Source organism: Nerophis ophidion, linkage group LG24 (genome assembly GCF_033978795.1).
Source record: "Nerophis ophidion isolate RoL-2023_Sa linkage group LG24, RoL_Noph_v1.0, whole genome shotgun sequence".
Taxonomy (NCBI): Eukaryota; Metazoa; Chordata; class Actinopteri; order Syngnathiformes; family Syngnathidae; genus Nerophis; species Nerophis ophidion.
Window position 1 is genome coordinate 26,358,574 of NC_084634.1, and position 23,080 is coordinate 26,381,653.

The following is a 23,080-nucleotide window of genomic DNA, read 5'->3' on the forward strand; positions in this document are numbered from 1 at the left end:
CCTATAAGGTGCTGTAAAACCTCCAAAAACCTCTGTTTTATATATACACTAAGTATATATGTAATGTAGTAACAGTAATGTGGTAACAGGCACATTCTTATTAACATGCAATATTAACAAATGTTGGTCATTGTAAGCATTCGACAGCATATTAATTTCACAGTTGCATCCCAATTTTTGCTGTTTCCTTTAACAACACTACTAATCATGCAGACTTTGAGATACGACAACTACTTTGGGACAAATGATGATACAGACCCTTGTATTTTTGAGCCTGAATATACAGAATATGAGCTACAAGTTTTAGAAGCTGAGTGATAAGCAGGTCCAGCAAGTAGCAGTATTGCATAGAGCTAAACAAAAAATAAATACAAAGAACACCTATAGTATCATGTCAGCTCTCACTGTGATGCAGACAAATTGAATGTTTATATCTTCCCGTTTGGATAAAGTATTAATCATAAGTCTCACACAGGTAAAAAAAATAAAAATTAAGCAAGCGTCTTTTTGTGTCTTTCTTGCCATCTCCAGGTCTGAGTTGAATATCAAAGTTGACGATTTCTACTATACTGTACGAGCGAGAAGTATGATTTATAATTTATAATTTACTTTTACCAATTTGGAGGCGATGCAGCAGCTTATTGACTCAATTTGTCACAAGATGTAAATAGAGTATTGTTGGCGTTTTTTTAATTTTATAGAGGGCTTAATGGGCACAATATAGTACTCTCATTAACTGTATTGTTAGTCACCTCGTAGGCTACTTGCAGTACATTACAAATTAGAATGCATAAAAAAGTAAAACATGTTTTTGTCTTACATAAGGATTGTGAATGATAGGCGACATTCCAAAAAATTGCAGTTTCCCTTAAAGAGACGCAATCCTCTGCTCACGAGTTTGGTGGATCAGCTTTGCGTGCCTTATCAGGTTTGCACTTGTTCTAGTACACTCAAACCTTTGGTAAATCTGGACCATAGAGTTATACATTACACTACCATTTAAAGTTAAAGTACCACTGATAGTCACGCACACACTAAGAGAGCAGTGAGCAGCAGCAGTGACCGCACTCGGGAATCGTTTTGGTGATTTAACCCCCAATTCCAACCCTTGATGCTGAGTGCCAAGCAGGGAGGTAATGGGTCTAATTTTTGTAGTCTTTGGTATTGAACTCACGACCTTCCGATGTCAGGGCGGACACTCTAACTACAAGGCCACTGAGCAGGTTTTTTACACATTGTTAGGTACAGCTGCACAGTCTAATGAGATCCAATGCAAAAACTTAAGTGTTTTATCTACATTTGCGCACATTATTCAACATCACTAATATTAGGCATATAGTACAATTAATCTTCCATTTTTCTGTTATTTTTCTTTGTATAGGCATTAAAGGCATCTTTGGTCGACGGGCAGCTTCTTTTGGATTTTCTCTCCCAAACTGGTCCTCGAGCCGTGGAAGTGGATGTCCAGCCTCTTTGTTCTGAGCGGACAATGTATGCCGAGCAACTTGGTGCTCTCAGACGAGAGTGGCTTCACCTGCAAGGGTCGCTGGAGAGCCAGGTCTCGTTTTCAGCATGCCTTTTCCTCCACTTCAATATTTTTATTCATATCCAAGAACATGCATAGGTCGGAGCACAGTCTTTCACCTGCTTTGCTCCTTTAAATATTTGTGTTGTTACTTTACCCCATATAAATAATGATGTCAAGTGGTATGAATTATAAATGGTGTAATACTGTGAATTGTTAAGCCATTTTAAACCTTCTCATTTAAGACGGGTTTTGTCATAATTTATTCCCCATATAGATTCGTGCAGATGCTCAGGTCCGTCACACTTTGGCAGCGCGAGAGCAACTGTTGCAGCGTCTTTGTCGCTCGGTCGAAAAGCAGAGAAAGCATCTGAATCAGTGGAAACAGTCCAAGAGTCAAACGCTGACTCGTCAGATTCTGAAGGAGTGGGAGGTACACACAAGCAGGATGCAAGTTTCACATTTGCACCCAAATATTCCCCATTAGAGCTGATATTCTGTGATTTTTTTTTTCTCTCCAGTTTGTTGTTGGAAGAGTAAAGGAGGTTTCTGCAGCTTTGCAGAGCCTGAAAGCCTCACGTGTTTTAGCTGAAAAAGAGCACCCACGTGATGTTACGTTTTGGGAACAGGCTGAGACTGTCAGCCAGGCTTGTGAGGATCTCAGTCTGCAGGTAAAAAAAAGAAAAAAAACACCATACTTGCTAAAGATGAGTCTCAAAATGTGCTGAAAATTTTGTAGCAAATCATACAAAAGGAATATCAGTCTGGCACAGTGAGCCTTCCTTCCAATAATGTAATATGGTTATAGACTTCTACTCCATGAAAAAACTCTTTCCGTATATTTTTTTCAGGTATTTATGCTCACAATAGACTTTTGCTGTTCTTCTCAAATAGCGGGGTGGGTCCCTCTGTAGGGGCGAGGCGTGATGCTGGGGGATGCTTGCAAAAAAAATAAAAAATCAGTGTAGAAAAAAATCTGTCCAGAAAAATCAAATGTAAAAAAAATTAAAATAAGTTATAGTATACAAAATCGGTGTATAAAAATTCAGTGCAGTACATTGTCCTGAAAACTTAAGTGTTAAAAAAATATATCCATCCATCCATTTTCTACCGCTTATTCCCTTTGGGGTTGCAGGGGGCACTGGTGCCTATCTCAGCTACAATCGGGCGGAAGGCGGGGTACACCCTGGACAAGTCCCCACCTCATCGCAGGGCCAACACAGAGAGACAGACAACATTCACACTCACAATCACACACTAGGGACCATTTTTTAGTGTTGCCAATCAACCTATCCCCAGGTGCTTGTCTTTGGAAGTGGGAGGAAGCCGGAGTACCCGGAGGGAACCCACGCATTCACGGGGAGAACATGCAAACTCCACACAGAAAGATCCCGAGCCTGGATTTGAACCCAAAACTGCAGGACCTTCGTATTGTGAGGCAGACACACTAACCCCTCTGCCACCGTGAAGCCCCGGCCATAAATTCAGTGTAAAAAAAAAAAAAAAAGTTTTCATTTTAAACACACAAATTGACCTCGATATTCAAAATTGTATCTAAAGTCCCATGCGAGTTTGTTATGAAGTAAAATTTGCCGGCAAGCACAGCAGTCTGATCATACAGTAACTGTACAGTAATTCTCAGGTAAGAACTGCGGTTAAGGTAAATGAGCATGTGGGGTAAAAAAAACTTGCGTGATTAATCTGCCTTTATACATGATTAATGCTATATGTTTGTGTTATTCATCACTTGAGTTAACTTGTTAAATTTGACAGCCCTACTTTAAACATAACTGAAGTTAGCAGGTTCGATTTGTTTTGTAAGCTTCTGTCCTTCCTGGGAAGTTCAAGGATGCCTAATGATTAAGTAAGAGAAAAACAACGAGAATAAGTGTTTTTCTGTAAGTAAAAGTAATGTTTCTATGACTCAGCTTGCCAAATGTATTGCCCTCATAACAGAAACAAATAAAACATAAAAAAATGTTTTCCTGCAATGAATCCTACTCAGTGGTTGTTTGGTGAAAATGGATTGAATGACAATTGAAAAAGCTAAGTAACACAGGTCAAAACATTTTTGTACAAACATCAAAAATGCACGTTATTATGGGCTTTGAATGAACAAGTTGCTTTTCTGTGTGCTATTTTGCAGATCCAAGCGCTGCATTCAGCCTTGCAGTTGGATGAGAAAGAATGGTCTTGTTTGGAAAAAAATCTGAGGGAGGTTTCTTTGTGTGCCAGTAAGGTGCGCTCTATCCTGCAGCTTCACCGAACACATCTGTTTTCCCTGAAGCAGACAGAAGATCACATGGGGTGCATTCAGGTGAACAATGCGCGTCACGTCTCAAATTACAGATGTTTTCCCATTCATGTCTAACATTTTGATACGTCAATCTTTTATGTGCATAGCAACTGCAAGAGATGGTCCTAAAAGGGGAACTGCTTTGGGACGATATCAACAAATCATTTCAGAATCTTGACGGTAGAACATCTCTATTGCTCTGTGATCGAGTGGAACAAGAGCGAAAGCGGTCAGTAACACTCAGCGTTAAATGCTAACATTTCATAGGCGTTTTATTAACGATGTCATGCTCTGTTTCCTGAAGAAAAACAAAAATATCGTATAAAAAGATGTGTAGCAAAGCATTTTTTTGTTACAAAGTTGTACTTGGTTCTGCGGCAGTGAATCTTTGGGCACCCTTTGATTCTTGGGTGTAACGATTCGATTCAGAATTGATTCTCGGTTCAAAATCAACACTTTTTAAAATAATATTGAGTGCCAGTTCAATGATTACTACATTCCTCCATAAAATAAATAAAAAGCACTGATAAATGTATATTTTATTTCAATAAAATTCAATTGCAGATATGGGCATCTACTAGCCTACTCAGTGGCCTAGTGGTTAAGGTGTCCGCCCTGAGATCGGTAGTTCGTGAGTTCAAATCCCAGTTGAGTCATACCAAAGACTATAAAAATGGGACCCATTACCTCCCTGCTTGGCACTCAGCATTAAGGGTTGGAATTGGGGGTTAAATCACCATTAATGATTCCCGGGCGTGGCACTGCTGCTGCCCACTGCTCCCCTCACCTCCCAGGGGGTGTTCAAGGGTGATGAGTCAAATGCGGAGAATAATTTCACCACATCTAGTATGTGTGTCACAATCATTGGTACTTTGACTTTAACTTTACATCACAAATATGATTTGCCTGAGTGGCTGATCAGACAAATAAAAAAAAAAAAAAAAAAATCAAATAGATTTTAGTTTTTTATGAATTAATCAACAATCAGGATTAATTATAAAATCACAATTTTTTTGACACCCTGACTTGGTACAGTATATATACACAGTGTGAGGCTTTTTAGCTAGCAATTTTCATTGACGTCATGAAAACCCGGAACTTAGAAAGCGACCATTTGATCATCTCTTCTCGCTGAAGCGGCGTGAACAAGTCTGGGAAATGAGACCTTTTTTATGTTTGATGAACATTTTTTTTACTATGAATTGATTTACGTGGACCCCAACTTAAACAAGTTGAAAAACTTATTCGGGTGTCACTATTTCGTGGTCAATTGTACGGAATATGTACTGTACTGTGCAATCTACTAATAAAAGTTTCAATTAATCAATCAAAACATAGGACCTGTGTTATTTTTGACAGCAGTTTTTAATATAGTTTTAGGCATAGTCTTCTGATGATGATTTAGACATACTTTAGTCATCTAGATTGATTTAGTTTTAGAGGACTAAATTCCTCAACGTTTTAGTCAACTAAAATTACAGTACCTTTTTTTATATATATATGTAAAGGATAAAGCATCTTCAAAGTTGTTTTGAAACCACTTTTTTACGGTTATTGCGAAGCATCTCAAAAACTAAATTCACATCAAGACTGCATGAATTCCGCATATTAAAAGGTACATTACACACTAACTTTACAGTGTGCTATTATTTTAGCTGCAATTAAGCTTTTTTTTTTCAAATTGTTGGAATAATGTGACTAAAGTGATGAGTACAATTACTATACAACGCAATGAATCAACTCTACATAACTTGGCAAATACTGTTGCTTTTCAATACAATTGAATATTGCACATCAGAGGCGTGATTGGGAAGAATGGCCGCCCGGATCTGAACCCGAGTGGTGTTTTGTTATTGGACTTTTGTGCTCGTCACAGTTTGTCCATAACAAACACCATGTTCAAACATAAGGGTGTCCATATGTGCACTTGGCACCAGGACACCCTAGGCCGCAGTTCCATTATCGACTTTGTAGTTGTGTCATCGGATTTGCGGCCTCATGTTATGGACACTCGGGTGAAGAGAGGGGCGGAGCTTTCTACCGATCACCACCTGGTGGTGAGTTGGCTGCGATGGTGGGGGAGGATGCCGGGCAGACCTGGGAGGCCCAAACGCATTGTGAGGGTCTGCTGGGAACGTCTGGCAGAGTCTCCTGTCAGACAAAGTTTCAATTCCCACCTCCGGAAGAACTTTGAACATGTCACGAGGGAGATGCTGGACATTGAGTCCGAGTGGACCATGTTCCGCACCTCCTATTGTCGAGGCGGCAGATCGGAGCTGTGGCCGCAAGGTAGTTGGTGCCTGTCGGGGCGGCAATCCTAAAACCCCTTGGTGGACACCAGCGGTGAGGGATGCCGTCAAGCTGAAGAAGGAGTCCTATCGGGTCCTTTTGGCTCATAGGACTCCGGAGGCAGTGGACAGGTACCGACAGGCCAAGCGGTGTGCAGCTTCAGCGGTCGCGGAGGCAAAAACTCGGACATGGGAAGAGTTCGGGGAAGCCATGGAAAACGACTTCCGGACGGCTTCGAAGCGATTCTGGACCACCGTCCGCCGCCTCAGGAAGGGGAAGCAGTGCACTATCAACACCGTGTATGGTGCGGATGGTGTTCTGCTGACCTCGACTGCGGATGTTGTGGATAGGTGGAAGGAATACTTCGAAGACCTCCTCAATCCCACCAACACGTCTTCCTATGAGGAAGCAGTGCCTGGGGAATCTGTGGTGGACTCTCCTATTTCTGGGGCTGAGGTCGCTGAGGTAGTTAAAGAGCTCCTCGGTGGCAAGGCCCCAGGGGTGGACGAGATCCGCCCGGAGTTCCTTAAGGCTCTGGATGCTGTGGGGCTGTCTTGGTTGACAAGACTTTGCAGCATCGCGTGGACATCGGGGGCGGTACCTCTGGATTGGCAGACCGGGGTGGTGGTTCCTCTCTTTAAGAAGGGGGACCGGAGGGTGTGATCCAACTATCGTGGGATCACACTCCTCAGCCTTCCCGGTAAGGTTTATTCAGGTGTACTGGAGAGGAGGCTACGTCGGATAGTCGAACCTCGGATTCAGGAGGAACAGTGTGTTTTTCGTCCTGGTCGTGGAACTGTGGACCAGCTCTATACTCTCGGCAGGGTTCTTGAGGGTGCATGGGAGTTTGCCCAACCAGTCTACATGTGCTTTGTGGACTTGGAGAAGGCATTCGACCGTGTCCCTCGGGAAGTCCTGTGGGGAGTGCTCAGAGAGTATGGGGTATCGGACTGTCTTATTGTGGCGGTCCGTTCCCTGTACGATCAGTACCAGAGCTTGGTCCGCATTGCCGGCAGTAAGTCGAACACATTTCCAGTGAGGGTTGGACTCCGCCAAGGCTGTCCTTTGTCACCGATTCTGTTCATAACTTTTATGGACAGAATTTCTAGGCGCAGTCAAGGCGTTGAGGGGTTCCGGTTTGGTAACCGCAGGATTAGGTCTCTGCTTTTTGCAGATAATGTGGTCCTGATGGCTTCATCTGACCGGGATCTTCAGCTCTCGCTGGATCAGTTCGCAGCCGAGTGTGAAGCGACCGGAATGAGAATCAGCACCTCCAAGTCCGAGTCCATGGTTCTCGCCCGGAAAAGGGTGGAGTGCCATCTCCGGGTTGGGGAGGAGACCCTGCCCCAAGTGGAGGAGTTCAAGTACCTAGGAGTCTTGTTCACGAGTGGGGGAAGAGTGGATCGTGGTCCGTTGTGGTGAAGAAGGAGCTGAGCCGGAAGGCAAAGCTCTCAATTTACCGGTCGATCTACGTTCCCATCCTCACCTATGGTCATGAGCTTTGGGTCATGACCGAAAGGATAAGATCACGGGTACAAGCGGCCGAAATGAGTTTCCTCCGCCGGGTGGCGGGGCTCTCCCTTAGAGATAGGGTGAGAAGCTCTGCCATCCGGGAGGAACTCAAAGTAAAGCCGCTGCTCCTTCACATCGAGAGGAGCCAGATGAGGTGGTTCGGGCATCTGGTCAGGATGCCACCCGAACGCCTCTCTAGGGAGGTGTTTAGGGCACGTCCAACCGGTAGGAGGCCACGGGGAAGACCCAGGACACGTTGGGAAGACTATGTCTCCCGGCTGGCCTGGGAACGCCTCGGGATCCCCCGGGAAGAGCTAGACGAAGTGGCTGGGGAGAGGGAAGTCTGGGTTTCCCTGCTTAGGCTGTTGCCCCCGCGACCCGACCTCGGATAAGCGGAAGATGATGGATGGATGGATTATTTCAAAAGTTCAATTCAGACTAAGAGAGTAACGAAAACCTCAGATTTTTTTTTTCATGTAATTTGCTGATTAGAATGTGAACCTGGACAGCACTTTACAATATTCAACTTTTTGGCAATGTTTCACATTTTATAAGACACTGAATTTGGGATTTTGATGTATGTTATAGTATTGTATGGTATGTATTTGAAGGTCGTTACGTAGGATTTTAAATGCAAGGTAACATAGTAAAAATCTAGATCCGGCCCCAAATTTCCGTAACATGTTCTTTATCCAATTTCCAGAAAGCAGCTCTGGGCTTTTTGTGGCCCTGAACAAATAATTGTTTGATAGATACATCTCCAAAGATAAATTCCATTTCCAGTATCTTGTAGGGGTGGAAACACACGGGGGCATGCAAGGTTTAAAGATATTAAAAAATAAAAATAAAATAAGTACTAAAATGGAACATTTCCAGTATTTGTAGGGGTACAAACACACTGGGAAGGCATGCAAGGTTTAAAGATATTAAAAAAATAAAATAAAAAGTATAAAAATTATACCCAAGCAGGCAGACACACTGAACCAAAAACTCAAAATGAAACCATAAGAAATTTTTCTGTTTTTGTATTTTACAGTTTTTTGGTAAATATTCAACAAATACAATTCCTGTTTCATAGTGCAAAACATGTCAGTGTTCAAAAGTACAAAGAACAATGCGCAATTACATTTGGTAAATAATTATTTGGTGCCCGATTTCAGTCTTTATTTATACAGTTTTTTACTACTGCTTATTATTTGACCCGTGAATAATATCAGTATTATGATAATTATTAGTCCATCACTGAGGGTAAAGCCGCCCTTTTCTTTATAAACTAGTGACGCCAATGTTTTGGAATCTAATCTTTTAAATGATCTTGGGTCCTAGAATGCACCACAGCAGGGGTAGGGAACCTAACATTTTCATGCATTTTAATCCATCATCCGTTTTTTACCACGCCTGTTCAAGAAGTCCTATTAATGGTAAAAACTAATTATTTATTATTGGTTAACTTCAGAATAACAATGTTAATAAAAAGAATAAGAGACTTATTGTACTATAAAAATATTGGTCTTACTTAAAAATGCATGCATCTAGTTGTATGGCTCTCACAGAAATACATTGTAAAATATTTGGCTTTCATGGCTCTCTTAGCCAAAAAGATTCGCGACCCCTGCACTACAGTAATGTCGTATAGGATGCAAAAGTAAAAACTTAAACATAACTTTGTCCGATGCTGCCACAAATGTATTATGTTATTTTGTAAATGTGCGCTTTTGTGACGCCCGTTTTAAATGAAAAGTGAAGTGTTGAGTTTGTTGCTATCAGGAGGGATGGACCATTTTGCATTTTTGCAAAGGGGTTAGGTAGAGTTACACATTCCTAATTTGATTCAAACAATCTTATTATGGAATTTTGTCAGCAAAATGTATTTTATCTTTACTTATATATTTAAAAACAAAAACAAAAAAAACCCTTTTTGATCTGGTCCCCTCAGGAAGGTGCTACAGGGTCATCAGACTTAGGAACAGTTTTTTTTCCCTAAAGCCATAACCACAGTGAACTCTCATAGGCACTGATTTTATAGTTCAGCACCTCTCTGTGTGCAATTTTTACTTTCCACCCACAGTCTGAATGCTTCTGTTTATATGTATATAGTATAATATTTAAACAACACATTCAGAACATTTGTTCTCAGGACTGGACTGTGCACTTTACCTCCTTTTGCACTAGTTTTCTTTTTAAGTTAAAGTTAAAGGCCTACTGAAATGAGATTTTCCTATTTAAACGGGGATAGCAGGTCCATTCTATGTGTCATACTTGATCATTTCGCGATAATGGGAGCTTCCAACAAAAAGAGCTATTCGGACCGAGAAAACGACAATTTCCCCATTAATTTGAGCGAGGATGAAAAATTTTTGTTTAAGGATATTGATAGCGACGGACTAGAAAAAAATAAAAAAATAAAAAAAACAAGTTAAAAAAAAACGCAATTGAATTGGGATGGATTCAGATGTTTTTAGACACATTTACTAGGATAATTCTGGGAAATCCCTTATCTTTCTATTGTGTTGCTAGTGTTTTAGTGAGTTAAACAGTACCTGATAGTCGGAGGTGTGTGTCCACGGGTGTCTTGACGCCAGTGTCTCAGGGAAGTCGACGGCAGCTTTATGGACGGCGCAAGCTCAGCTGATCTCCGGTACGAAGCGACTTCTTACCATAATTTTCTCACCGAAACCGGCTGGTTGACATTCGATCGGGATCCATGTTCGCTTGACCGCTCTGATCAATAGTAAAGTTTCATCTCTGGTCATTTTTAAAAAGGAATCACCGTGTGTCTGCGTGGCTAAAGCTTCCCAACTCCATCTCTCTACTTTGACTTCTCCATTATTTATTGAACAAATTGCAAAAGATTCAGCAACACAGATGCCTAAAATACTGTGTAATTTTGCGGTTAAAGCAGACGACTTTTAGCTGTGTGTGTGTGTGCAGCGCTCATATTTCCTAACAGTCAGTGACGTCACGCGTACACGTCATCATTACGTGACGTTTTTAAGAAGAAACTCCCGGGAAATTTAAAATTGCAATTTAGTATACTAAAAAGGCCGTATTGGCATGTGTTGCAATGTTAATATGTCATCATTGATAAATAAACTATCAGACTGCATGGTTGGTAGTAGTGGGTTTCAGTAGGCCTTTAAAGTACCAATGATTGTCACACTTTTCTTTCATTCCTATGTTTTGCATATTTGTTGACAGTCACACTGATATTGGAGTTGCTTTTAATCTCATTGTACCTGTGTATAGTGACAATAAAAGGCCTTGTATTCTGTTTTTAAATCTTTACCAATGCCTGTGGCCATGATCATATGGTCCTCCTCGGAGTTGTGGCCCTAAACATCTGCATAAAGTGTTTAGGCCACTCGGGACCTTTTCTCTTCTAGCAAGAATGTGCCACAGAGCACAAAAACAAAAGATAAATATTCTAAGAAGCAAAACTTTAGGCCCATCCAACACTAAAACAGCGATGGTGAGGCAGCAAGCTACATCTCAGGAATATCAGTGACGTCCAGTCTTCTGAATAAAAGGACATAGTGTGGACCTATGTATATTTTCAACTTCAACACCATCATAGCCATTAGTTATGGGTTTCGAATCCTAATTGACACCTCCTTGGTCCAGGTGGAAGAACGTGTTGGACGAGTTGATGGACGTAGAGAAGAAGACTTTGCAGACCTTGGCCCTCTGGCAGCAGTACGATCACACTTCCAAAAAATGCTCCCTTCAGCTGGAACGTCTGCAGCATCACTTCTCCTCGTTGCCTCGACGGGAACCGCAGGTTACCGTCCTCTCAGTGGAGGTTAGTTTATGTGGCTCATTTGTCGAGTTCTTGGAAATATTCTACCCAGAGATTGGAACAACTTAGATTATTTTTTTGAACTAGCCAAGAGGACGTTTTACGAGTGCAATTTAGTTTGATTATCTGAATTTTTCATTCTTTCTAAAAAATGACCTGGATGAGTCATGGTGTATTTAAGTTGATTGAGAAGATGAACTCAGGACTGTTTTGCTGTACTCTCCACAGGCTGCATTAGGACTTGTCCCCAGCGCCCTCACACACATTTCCTTTCAGTCAGTGATTTAAGTCAGATCCGTTCATGTTGATGTAGTTTTAATAAAACTACTGTAATTAAATGTCATATTTTTTTATCGACTGTTGTGGGTCATTTGATAACTGCTGACATTTTTCAACCATTTCCAACCAAAAGAAATTGCAGAATTCTGCAAAAGAACTACAAAGCGGTGTGGCAGAAGTTCTGGCCTTGTCAAAGATTCTCGTTGGAAGTCTACAACCTTTGGCTGCGAATTCGGTCCAATCGGCAAGCAGGCTGCTGTCGCTTGAGTTCCTCCTATTGAACCAGACGATGGCCGATGCAAAGAAAAATCTTCAGGTATTGGCTTGGTTGAAAACCTCCTAAAAAGCTATCACACAAGTAAGTTGCAAGTAGAAATTAACTGCAATGTTTTGTGGAGTTTTGCTTTTCGTTCAAAATTCCATGTAAAACAAGAACATGTTTTCCCATTTTTTTTTTTATTCATTCCAACTTGTAAATAAACACTTGCAAAAGTCAGCTAACACTGGAGCCAATGTTAGTCGCTCTATTTTGCTGTTAAAGCGCTCTAAAAACATCCAAATGCCTTCATTATAGTTGTATTCCGTATGCACGCTGGTTGTATACAGTAATCCACAGGCCAATATTAATCTACTCAAAAAAGTGAACATTTTAAATAATCTTTGGGTCTTTTTATTTATTTAATACATACACATCGGTGGCTGTCAAGACTGGGTTGTGGTCCGTCATTCAGGCCTTTGTGCAACATAAACACAAATTGCTGTTACAAAATCCACACCAAACAAACTTGTTTTTAGTTATATTGTATATTTGATACATCATGTTAACGGTCTGTGAATGAACATGAATATCATACATTAATATTATTTGAGTTAATTATTTTATTACAAATATTTTAGTTATTATACAGACAAGCGGTAGAAAACGGATGGATGGATAAATTGAGTGTAATTGTAATGAATAGAAACACAGTAATGTTTCTGTGTCCCCTTGCAAGATTACATAACTGCATTATACCTTGCACTGCACACAGTTGACTTGTTTAACACCTAAAAAGCAGATGTTGATAAAATACTTCCCTGCTGTGAGGTTTTATAATGTTATTGCTCGTGCACAACCTCTTGTGCTAATAAAAATGTATGTTTTTACATCTTTATATACGTATAGTACCGATGAGAACTGATATTGTCACTGGCATGGATAAAATCCTAATGGCCACAGTTTTCTACTTTCCAGGTGAAATACATGTTTTATAATCTGAAATAAACTTGTAAAATGCAGCAGTAGCAGCTCAGTACTGTGTCAAAAGCTCGACAAGCTAATTAGCTCTCTGTGATGACGTCGCCGCTAAAAATAGTTTCTGACTCTGCTTTAGCGATGGATGGATGGATAATATCGCTAATACTTGAATAATATTCCGGTCACAATATCTAAATGGAGTACGATTGCAGTTTTTTTTAAGAGGGCTTTATTGGCGAAATCGCTGCATTGTTAGCCACCTCGTACTTGGTGTATATTACGAATTAGAAAGCCTTACAAAAGACAAGATCGTTATTTGGCTGAGGTACTTTTAACAGCCTCGAAGAAAGCTATCACAAGATCCTAGTACAAACCTGAACCTCGTACTGAAAAACCATGGCTGGACAATATCAAAGAATTTGGACAATGGGGAAAAATACTCATATACTAAATGTTTAAGAAAAGATGGTTCGAATGGATAATGTATTTAGAAAAGCATTCATGATACTTTTGAGAGGATAAGTAACCTACTGGAAAAATGAGTTCCCACAAGCTTGTTTTGTTATGCTTTATTAATTTTTTTTTTTCTGTTTTTTGATTGTTTGTTTATAGGCAGGGTGTAGCTTTTCCACTTATTTCTTTTTTGAGTTCGGATACCTGTATTTTTGTTAAGTCTATATAAATGTGTTTAGAACTCCAATAAATATTAAGCTTAAAAGTAAAAAAGAAAGTTCTTGTTTTACATAAGGATTGTGAATAATAGTCAAAATTCCAAAAAAAAGTGCAGTTCCCCTATAAATATATGCTGGATATATTTAATTTTTCCACCATTATTTTGCTATATTTAATTAACGTTTTTTTAAGAAGGCCTGAAACATTCTGCATTTCTACAAATTGCAGCATACTTTTTGCAATTTGGAGAATATTTTTCCTCAAAATTCTGGTTGAATTCAAAACTGATGGACCTCAGGAGTATGGATGAAAACCATAATGGTACCCGTGCCAACATAAACAATAGTAACCAGAAAGTGGAAAAAAATAATCTACCAATGCTTCATTTTAAAGGTAAAGGTCATTGCACGTCACTGCTCCGGTGCATTTAAAACAGTGGCTCTTAACCTGTTTGACCTCGGGGCCCAATGTTTCAACTACAGAGGGGCCTGGAGTCCACTCAAATATTAACACTAAATTAGTAATCTCAGCCTTGATTTTAATTGTATTCAATAATCATATCTAACCTACTTCTAGTTTACAACCATACCAAATGATATAAAACTATGTGTTAATCACAAAAATTATTCAACACAACATGGTTCAGGCTGATTAGAAAAGTAACAATCCTATATACCGCATAAGAAGTGATTTGTAAATAACTGACGAAAAATAAAAAAATATGAACTAAACCTACTCCGGCTTCCTCCCACTTCCAAAGACATGCACCTGGGGATAGGTTGATTGGCAACACTAAATTGGCCCTAGTGTGTGAATGTGAGTGTGAATGTTGTCTGTCTATCTGTGTTGGCCCTGCGATGAGGTGGCGACTTGTCCAGGGTGTACCCTGCCTTCCGCCCGATTGTGGCTGAGATAGGCGCCAGCGCCCCCCGCGACCCCAAAAGGGAATAAGCGGTAGAAAATGGATGGATGGATGGATGGATGGAACTAAACCGTTAATAAAATTTAAATGTAAATGAAAATACAGCTTCCCCACATTAGTCATAATGTTTGCACTTCTCTATGACTTAAGATCCAGACTTCTTTTTGTTTGAGATTGCCATTACTGCCGCAAGTAGCGAAAAAGCATATTACAACTGAGTACCGCTGCAGCCCATATGGACCATAGCTGAAAAACAAATATCTGGCGTCCCTCTAGGGGGCGCTTGCGGCCCAGCAAAGGGTTATGGTTAAGCAACCCTAATTTGAAAGGTTGCACCATTGAGCGTAATTTCACATATGCTTGTCGTTACAGAGTTTAGTTTGAAAAATCATAAATCTATAGTATTGTTGTTTTCTATCTGCAGGAAGATGTGGACAACCACAAACGCTTTCACATGCAGCTGGAAGCTCTCGAACAGCAGACAATACTGCATGGAGAAGACTCTTGCATAAATGACAAAGACGTAGTGAAGGTTTGTTGCCAACAGCCCGAAGTGATAGATATGCTTTTTAAAGTTTTACATCATCATGTTCTCTTTTAAAAGAAAACATGTTTTTTTTTTTCTTGGCTGTTTAGCAGGAACTCTTAAAACTTGTTGAACTGCTTCCGTCACTGGTTAATGTCAGCGAGATGAGCGACTATGTGAGCCTCAGCAAACAGGAGACCGAGACAGTCCAAATGCTCAGCAACCAATGGACCAAAAATGTAACTCGCGTGTCTTTTGTACACAGGTGAGAACATGAAGCTTCTTCAGTGTGACAGTAAAATTACACTTTATGCTCAAGAATAGGTCTGATGGAGGCACGGGCAAGGGTCAAGAGTGTATTTCTAGGCTTTGAATCGGATTTTTGACACAGAAAATGTATTTCTTTAGGTTTACTATTATTTTCATTTACGTTAATACCATTTATTAGAACTCTGCAACGTGGTCGCCAGCAGTCCCAAAACTTTCACCAGAAGTGTAAGGAGCTGACGTCTATCCTGGAGGTGCTGGAGTCAGAACCTCAGAGTGGTTTCAACCTCCAGGAGATGATCGCTGTCCACCAGGTACAATTTGCTCATCTGTGACAATTCATTTCTGGTTGATTTTTTTTAACCAGAAGTATAGTGCCAACTCGGGATGTGTACCAAATAGGGCTGTCTTTGATTAAGGATTTTCATAGTCGATTGTGATTTGTTAGATTTTGCCCATAGTCAACAATCAGTCGAATCTATGACGTATTTTAGGAGAAATAAAGATAATGGTATGTAATAGTGCAATGGTGCCCCACCACAGGGCCGCGGGCCGGTACCGGGCTGTGGCCCGATTGGTACCGGGCCGCAGAATAATTTTTTATTAATTTTTATTTAAAAAAAAAAAATATATTTAATTTTTAATTTTTTATTAAATCAACATAAAAAACACAATATACACTTACAATTAGTGCTCCAACCACAAAAACCTCCCTTTTTCATGACAAATAAAAAAAAAGGGATTCCCTTGTTAGTCGCTACATCTGTAAGTGTAAGTTAAAACTCTACTATGCAAGGCGAAAGCCATTTACCAACAACACCCAGGAACGCAGCTGGCTTCGCTGGGCCCGAGCTCATCTAAGACGGACTGATGCAAACTGGAAAAGTGTTCTGTGGTCTGAAGAGTCCACATTTCAAATTATATTAGGAAACTGTGGACGTGGTCTCCTCCGGAACAAAGAGGAAAATAACCATCCGGATAGTTATAGGCGCAAAGTTCAAAAGCCAGCATCTGTGATGGTATGGGGGTGTATTAGGTGCCCAAGGCATGGGTAACTTACACATTTGTGAAGGCACCGTTAATGCTGAATGGTCCATACAGGTTTTGGAGCAACATATGTTGTCTTCCAACCAACGGTGTCATGGATGCCCCTGCTTATTTCAGCAAAACAATGCCAAGCCAAGTGTTACAACAGTATGGCTTCGTAGTAAAAGAGTGCGGGTACTTTCCTGGCCCGCCTGCAGTCCAGACATGTCTCCCATCGAAAATGTGTGGCGCATTATGAAGCGTAAAATACGACAACAAGACCCTGGACTGTTGAACAACTTAAGCTTTGCATCAAGGAAGAATGGTAAATAATTCCACTTTCAAAGCTTCAACAATTAGTTTCCTCAGTTCCCAAACGTTTATTGAGTGTTGTTAAAAGAAAAGGTGATGTAACACAGTGGTAAACATGCCCTTTCTCAACTACTTTGGCAAATGTTGCAGCGATGAAATTCTAAGTTAATTCCATCCATCCATCCATTTTCTACCGCTTATTCCCTTTTGGGGTCGCGGGGGGCGCTGGCGCCTATCTCAGCTACAATCGGGCGGAAGGCGGGGTACACCCTGGACAAGTCGCCAGCTCATCGCAGGGCCAACACAGATAGACAGACAACATTCACACTCACATTCAAACACTAGGGCCAATTTAGTGTAGCCAATCAACCTATCCCCAGGTGCATGTCTTTGGAAGTGGGAGGAAGCCGGAGTACCCGGAGGGAACCCACGCATTCACGGGGAGAACATGCAAACTCCACACAGGAAGATCCCGAGCCTGGATTTGAACCCAGGACTGCAGGAACTTCGTATTGTGAGGCAGACGCACTAACCCCTCTGCCACCGTTATTATTTGCAAAAAAAAAATTGTTTATGAGTTTGAACATCAAATATCTTGTCCATGTAGTGCATTCAATTGAAAATGGGTTGAAAAGGATTTGCAAATCATTGTATTCCGTTTATATTTACATCTAACAAAACTTCCCAACTCTTATGGAAACAGGGTTTGTATGTCTGGTGTATGCAGCAGTTGAGAGATGTTTCATGAGAGAAGAGTACTTAAAACTGTGTGCCTTTTAAAAGGAGGTGCTTATTGACAAGTGAAGCCCGACATCAGCAAGGGCATGCTTATTGAATGTTTTGGCTCAGCATTGGTAGGAGATTGCTGCAGCAGCGTCAGTATTTTTTGTTTATTTACTGATAGTTAATAAAGCAATTGAACGCGCGTCAATGGCTGCCTTTCTTTGTCCACAAACGGAGTATTGTAGGATTAATGATGTTGAGTACTGCTTTATTAAATGTTCAATAGTCCCCCGTTTTAGTAGTCGTATAGCGTGTGTGTGCGGTGGTTGCCAGTTCCACTGCTATAGAGTGATGTGGAGTGAATTATATTTATATAGCGCTTTTCCTCCAGAGAACTTTTTTTTTTAATGCTGTATCGGTAACTGTGTTGCAACATACAGTGGGGCAAAAAAGTATTTAGTCAGCCCCCGATTGGGCAAGTTTTCCCACTTAAAATGATTACAGAGGTGTGTAATTTTCATCATAGGTACACTTCAAATGTGAGAAACAGAATGTGAAAAAAAAATACAGGAATTCACATTGTAGGAATTTTAAAGACTTTATTTGTAAATTATGGTGGAAAATAAGTATTTGGTCAACCATTCAAAGCTCTTACATTCTGTCTCTCACAGTTGAAGTGTACCTATGATGAAAATTACAGACCTCTGTCATTATTTTAAGTGGGAGAACTTGCACAATCGGTGGCTGACTAAATACTTTTTTGCCCCACTGTACATAAAAGTAATTAAAGTTAGTCGTTACTAGAAAAACTAAGAACGGTGTTATGTGACGCTGTTTTTTCGAAAACTAGGTGTCAGTAACTTGACATGGATGTGCTCTGTCGCTTATTCCTGAATATTCCAATGTTAATTATAGGTACCTATAAAAGGAAAGTCCAAAGATCTCATTTGCGTTTTTTCTACCTCCATAAAATGGCTAAACCACAGCTTGTAAAGACATCAAACTTGACTAAATGTAGGAAGTAAAAATCGTAAGGTATTTATGAATGAACCAGCGGAAGGATCATCACCTTTTTTAAGAAGAGAGCTACACCTTTTAGGTGTGGTGGGATTTTAGCCAGCCAGAAGCTGGCGATGGCACGGCGAGCTCCGTGTAGAACAGCAGCGCGCCCCAACGTGTCACCGCCATTGTAGAAACACCGTCCCAACACTATCAGTAAAATATTCTTGTTTGCAGATAAATATATTTTACACAGTGGAATCTCTATTTACAAACTTAATTGGTTTTTGAACAGGGTTTGTAAATCAAAGTTGTACACTTTGAACACAATATAAAGTACAGTACATACAGTACTGTATATCGATCAAAAATAACAAGGGGGTATTAATTCAACTTTCCTTTTAACAAATCAAACCAATGACATCGACAAGCTGCTGTCCTCTGTATCATTGCTTTGCCAACAACCGTATTGCCAGAATGATAAACGTTTAAAAAACTAATCCACTTACATTAAAAGGGAACTGCATTTTTGGGGGAACTTTGCCTATCAGTCACAATCATGAGACAGGAAGACAAACATTTTTTTTTCGCTTTCTAACATGTAAAAATCGTCTCATTCTAAAGTAGTAACACATTGGCGTGCTTCGGTATTGTTCTCACTGGCACTCATTTAGGGCAGACGCTCCCTTTCCCTCCCTCTTATCTCTGCTGCTTGGGTCTTTGTCTTGTCTTGTCTAAACTTTTTTTTAGCCTATTTTTGCACTGCTCTCCAAATCCAAACAGTGGAACTAATTAACATGCCTCTCAACAAAATTGACAAGATCTTGGGTTTGGGGGAACCTGCCTGTCTTGACGGAGTTCTTGGGGGGGGGGGACCTCGTGCCTGGCGACCCTTTAAGTCAGGGGTCTCAAACACGCGGGCCAACTGCGGCCCGCGAGACGTTATTTTGCGGCCCACACCTTGATGTGAAAATTTAATGTTGAAGCGGCCCGCAAGTTTTATATGAATGGCACTTTACAGTGTCATACTTGTATACCCTCAATTTGTCTGAGAAACTCCCAATTTTCAGGGCCCCTCCAGGGGTAATCATTCTCCCGAATTTCACCCAAACAACAACATTAAGGAGTCACCATGGAGGCACTACCTTTAGCGTCCTCGACAACCTGTACAAACGTCGTACCAGCCCAGCCACACGTTGTATTTGGCTTCTGTAGACGCAGTAAGCGACTGCAAGACATAGTTGATCGACAGCCACACAGGTCACACTGAGGGTGGCTGTATAAACAACTTTAACACTGTTACAAATATGTGCCACACTGTGAACCCACACCAAACAAAAATGACGAACACATTTTGGGAGAACATCCGCACCGTAACACAACATAAACACAACATAACAAATACCCAGAATCCCATGCAGCCCTAACTCATCCGGGCTACAATACACCCACCCCCCCTCCCACAACCCTGCCCCATATTGTAGCCCCGAAGAGTTAGGACTGCATTGGATTCTGGGTATTCGTTCTGTTGTGTTTATGTTGTGTTAGGGTGCGGATGTTCTCCCAAAATGTGTTTGTCAATCTTGTTTGGTGTGGGTTCACAGTGTGGCGCATATTTGTAAAAGTGATTAAGTTGTTTATACGGCCACCCTCAGTGTGACCTGTATGGCTGTTGATCAAGTATGTCTTGCAGTCACTTCCATAGGTCTGCAGAAGCCTCATACGCCCTTAATATTGTTGTCCGGGTGGGTGAAAACCGGGATAATGACTACCCCGGGAGATTGTCGGGAGGGGCACTGATATTTGGGTGTTTCCCGTAAAGATAACGAGAGTTGGCAAGTATGATGCTAGCGTGGGAAAGCCATTCAAAGAAGGTGAATTCATTAAAAAGTGCATGTTAGATTTTTTTAAGAAATCTTTTCTTGCAGCCCAGCCTCACCCAGTTTCTGCATCCAGTGGCCCCCAGGTAAATTGAGTTTGAGACCCCTGCTTTACGTCGAGGACGTCAAGATATTCCCCTTTTCGCAATTATGACAACAGGACATCTGCTGATTGCAGAGAGCGTTGCTCTGGTTTGTCTACAAATTGGAAGTTGCTGGCAGTTTTCAAAGTACCCCAAGGCTGGCACAAATGATTGGAGGATCTGGGCAGAACTGTGGACACTCTTGCGATTTGGATAACATCGGGCCGCCTGCCCTGCAGGATGAATTGAAGACTAGTAATACACAAATAAGAGTGAAAATCACATTTTTTTTCGCTCACAAACAAATAATTATAATTTGGATTGTTTCCATGGCTTCAAAACTCTCCTGAAGCACATTGGGATATAAGACACAAACTCCCTTCTTGTCTCTCATGCACACACACTTGTTGTTGACTTTGGACTGACTGACGGCTGCAAGAACACCAAAGACGCGAAACAGACACGCTGCAGGCTTACACACACATGCATCCATGAAAAATGTACGCCACACACAAACTGAGTCTGAGATATACTTTTTTTACTCATCCTCCCCCAGCGCCTACCTTTCCCCCACCTTTTACGGGGCGCCTTGTGGCGAGCCTTCAGCGTTCTTGTTCTGTAACCCTGTACACTGTTTGTCTAATCTTCAACGGGTTTGTGCTGAAAACATATTTTTTTGTACTTGTGCAATGACAATAAAGATCCATCTATTAGCCGTAAAAGCTAACTACAGCCAGAGATAAACTATCTTCTACAACAACACGAAACGTGTTTGGGTTTGTAATGCACAACACTGCCATTCAACACCAATTTGACAGAGAATTGTAAACAATCATATTTCAGTATCTGTAAAGTATTAGCCCACATTTCATGTTTTTTTTTGTACACAGCTGAAATAACCAGACAGCGTATGTACTTTACTTGTACTAGCACGCATGGCATGGCGTGCTGCGTGTATCATGATTGATATTAAAATGACTTACTTGATGGACAGTTGTTCGACTGGCCCAGCTGGCCGGGAACATTTCCTGTTGATTTTGAGTAAGCACTCCATTTATGTCGAAATAACTTGTCTCCCAGTTCCATATTTTTTAGTGTCAAAATCTCTTCCATCCCCCTCTCCTGGCTTCCGTTTGCATCTCACACTTCCTTCGTGCTGGGTTCTATAAGAAGCAGTGTATTTAGCTTCAAAAGTATACGTTTTGTAAATCTGAATTTGACCAAAAATAGTCATCTTTGTTTTCTGTTACCATGTCTACCATGATTAGTAAACACACTCGTGTTTGATTCCGAAGGTACGAACACATGTTGCCGGAAGTCAGACGTGCGTTGCTATGGATACAAATCAATGCGCGGAAAAAACGTGTTTGTTACTACATTATACAGTATGTATACTTGCAGTGTGTATATAAAACGTTGCTGGAGGTTTGTAAATTTGTTGTTTTTTAGAGTCTTAGAAGGCTACAACGGTGACTCCCATTAGTCGCATCTTCCAAGCGTTTTTTATCATCTTTAAAAACGTAAACAGAAATAAAAATATTTTTTGTCTCATAAAGATTGTGAACAATAGGAAAAAAAGTGCAGTTCCCTTCTAACGAGAGCAATTGCTTTAGCATATATTTCAAGAAAAGTCCGGTCTCATTACAATTAAAACTTGCCAAGTTCGAAGCCTGCTTCCATACTTTTAAGCGCCATTAATGTACTAATTTTTTGATTTTTGTAACTCCACAGCAATTCCCTCTTTTTTTCATGGAATCCCTCTGTTTTTTCAAACTGGTCTGTTGTCTTCTCGGGTCTTATATTGAGTTAGCAAAATGGACAACTCTCGTCAAAAGGCAAAAAAAAACACAAAAAGCCTACACGCTGAGAAGTGACTATTGGTGTTCTGTGCTGCGCAATAAGTGACGTGGAGGGCTTTGCCTTCCTTAAAATGTTGCGTCCTGCTTTTTGCCTGCGGGCGTGACACAAAAGGAATAACACAGAGACATAGTTCGTAAACAAAAGCATACTGTATGTAAAATCTTGCAAATAGGTTTGTAAATCGAGTTTCCACTGTAGTAAGAAATTGGGGAGGCCAAGCGATAGCCAGATGTGACATTTTACCAGGAAACAGCGACCGCTCTGAGGAAGGCTGAAGAGACAGCCGAAACTAACATTTATCGCTTACTTTTCTAATCTTTTTATAATAATCAAAGAATACATGAACGCTGTCAGTTTATTCTCCCAACATATACGCTACTGTTTACACGACGGCCCAGTGGTTATTAGCTTGACTCCCTCCCCCAGGGTTTAAAGTCCAACAATTGGACTACATGGCTGATAGTCGAATCAGACTCATCCACATCAAATCATTGAATCTTCAACTATTTGAAGACAGCCCTTATACTGAATTCTGTACTCCTTACTGATTTGCATAAAATCAAACGGTACCAATTTCTGATACCTGGGTTAAATGTCTAGTTGTAGACTGCGGAGCAGCTCCAGAACTAGGTGGTCAAACTGTTTCAGTAAAATTATTATAGCATTCACAGCAGGCTCCCTCTAGGTCAGGGCTATTCAACTAAATTGTTCAAGGGGCCACATATCCATAAAAGCTTGGGGGGCTGACTTGCACCTTCACTATTATTCTTATGTTGAGAACTGAAATTCTCTGTAGTGGAATTTTTTTGGTCCAATTTAGTTAAGATTTCAGAAATAAATTGCCCTGTTATGCAAATATTAGTGTCCACTGCAGTG

At 40.8% G+C, this 23,080-nt stretch overlaps 1 protein-coding gene across 7 annotated transcripts in view; it reads left to right on the forward strand.

The window, feature by feature from the left end:
• Positions 1-23,080, forward strand: part of LOC133542047 (nesprin-2) — a 261,954-nt gene that overhangs the window by 151,323 nt on the left and 87,551 nt on the right. For all 7 annotated transcript variants that reach the window (XR_009804037.1, XM_061885855.1, XM_061885857.1 and 4 more), the window contains 10 exons: positions 1,382-1,558; positions 1,803-1,958; positions 2,047-2,196; positions 3,672-3,842; positions 3,929-4,050; positions 11,244-11,421; positions 11,831-12,013; positions 14,953-15,060; positions 15,165-15,319; positions 15,503-15,635. Coding sequence is in view for 6 of the 7 variants with exons in the window: in XM_061885855.1 (XP_061741839.1) it covers positions 1,382-1,558; positions 1,803-1,958; positions 2,047-2,196; positions 3,672-3,842; positions 3,929-4,050; positions 11,244-11,421; positions 11,831-12,013; positions 14,953-15,060; positions 15,165-15,319; positions 15,503-15,635 (1,533 nt within the window). In the remaining variant the exon portion in view is untranslated. The remainder of the gene's footprint in view (positions 1-1,381; positions 1,559-1,802; positions 1,959-2,046; positions 2,197-3,671; positions 3,843-3,928; positions 4,051-11,243; positions 11,422-11,830; positions 12,014-14,952; positions 15,061-15,164; positions 15,320-15,502; positions 15,636-23,080) is intronic.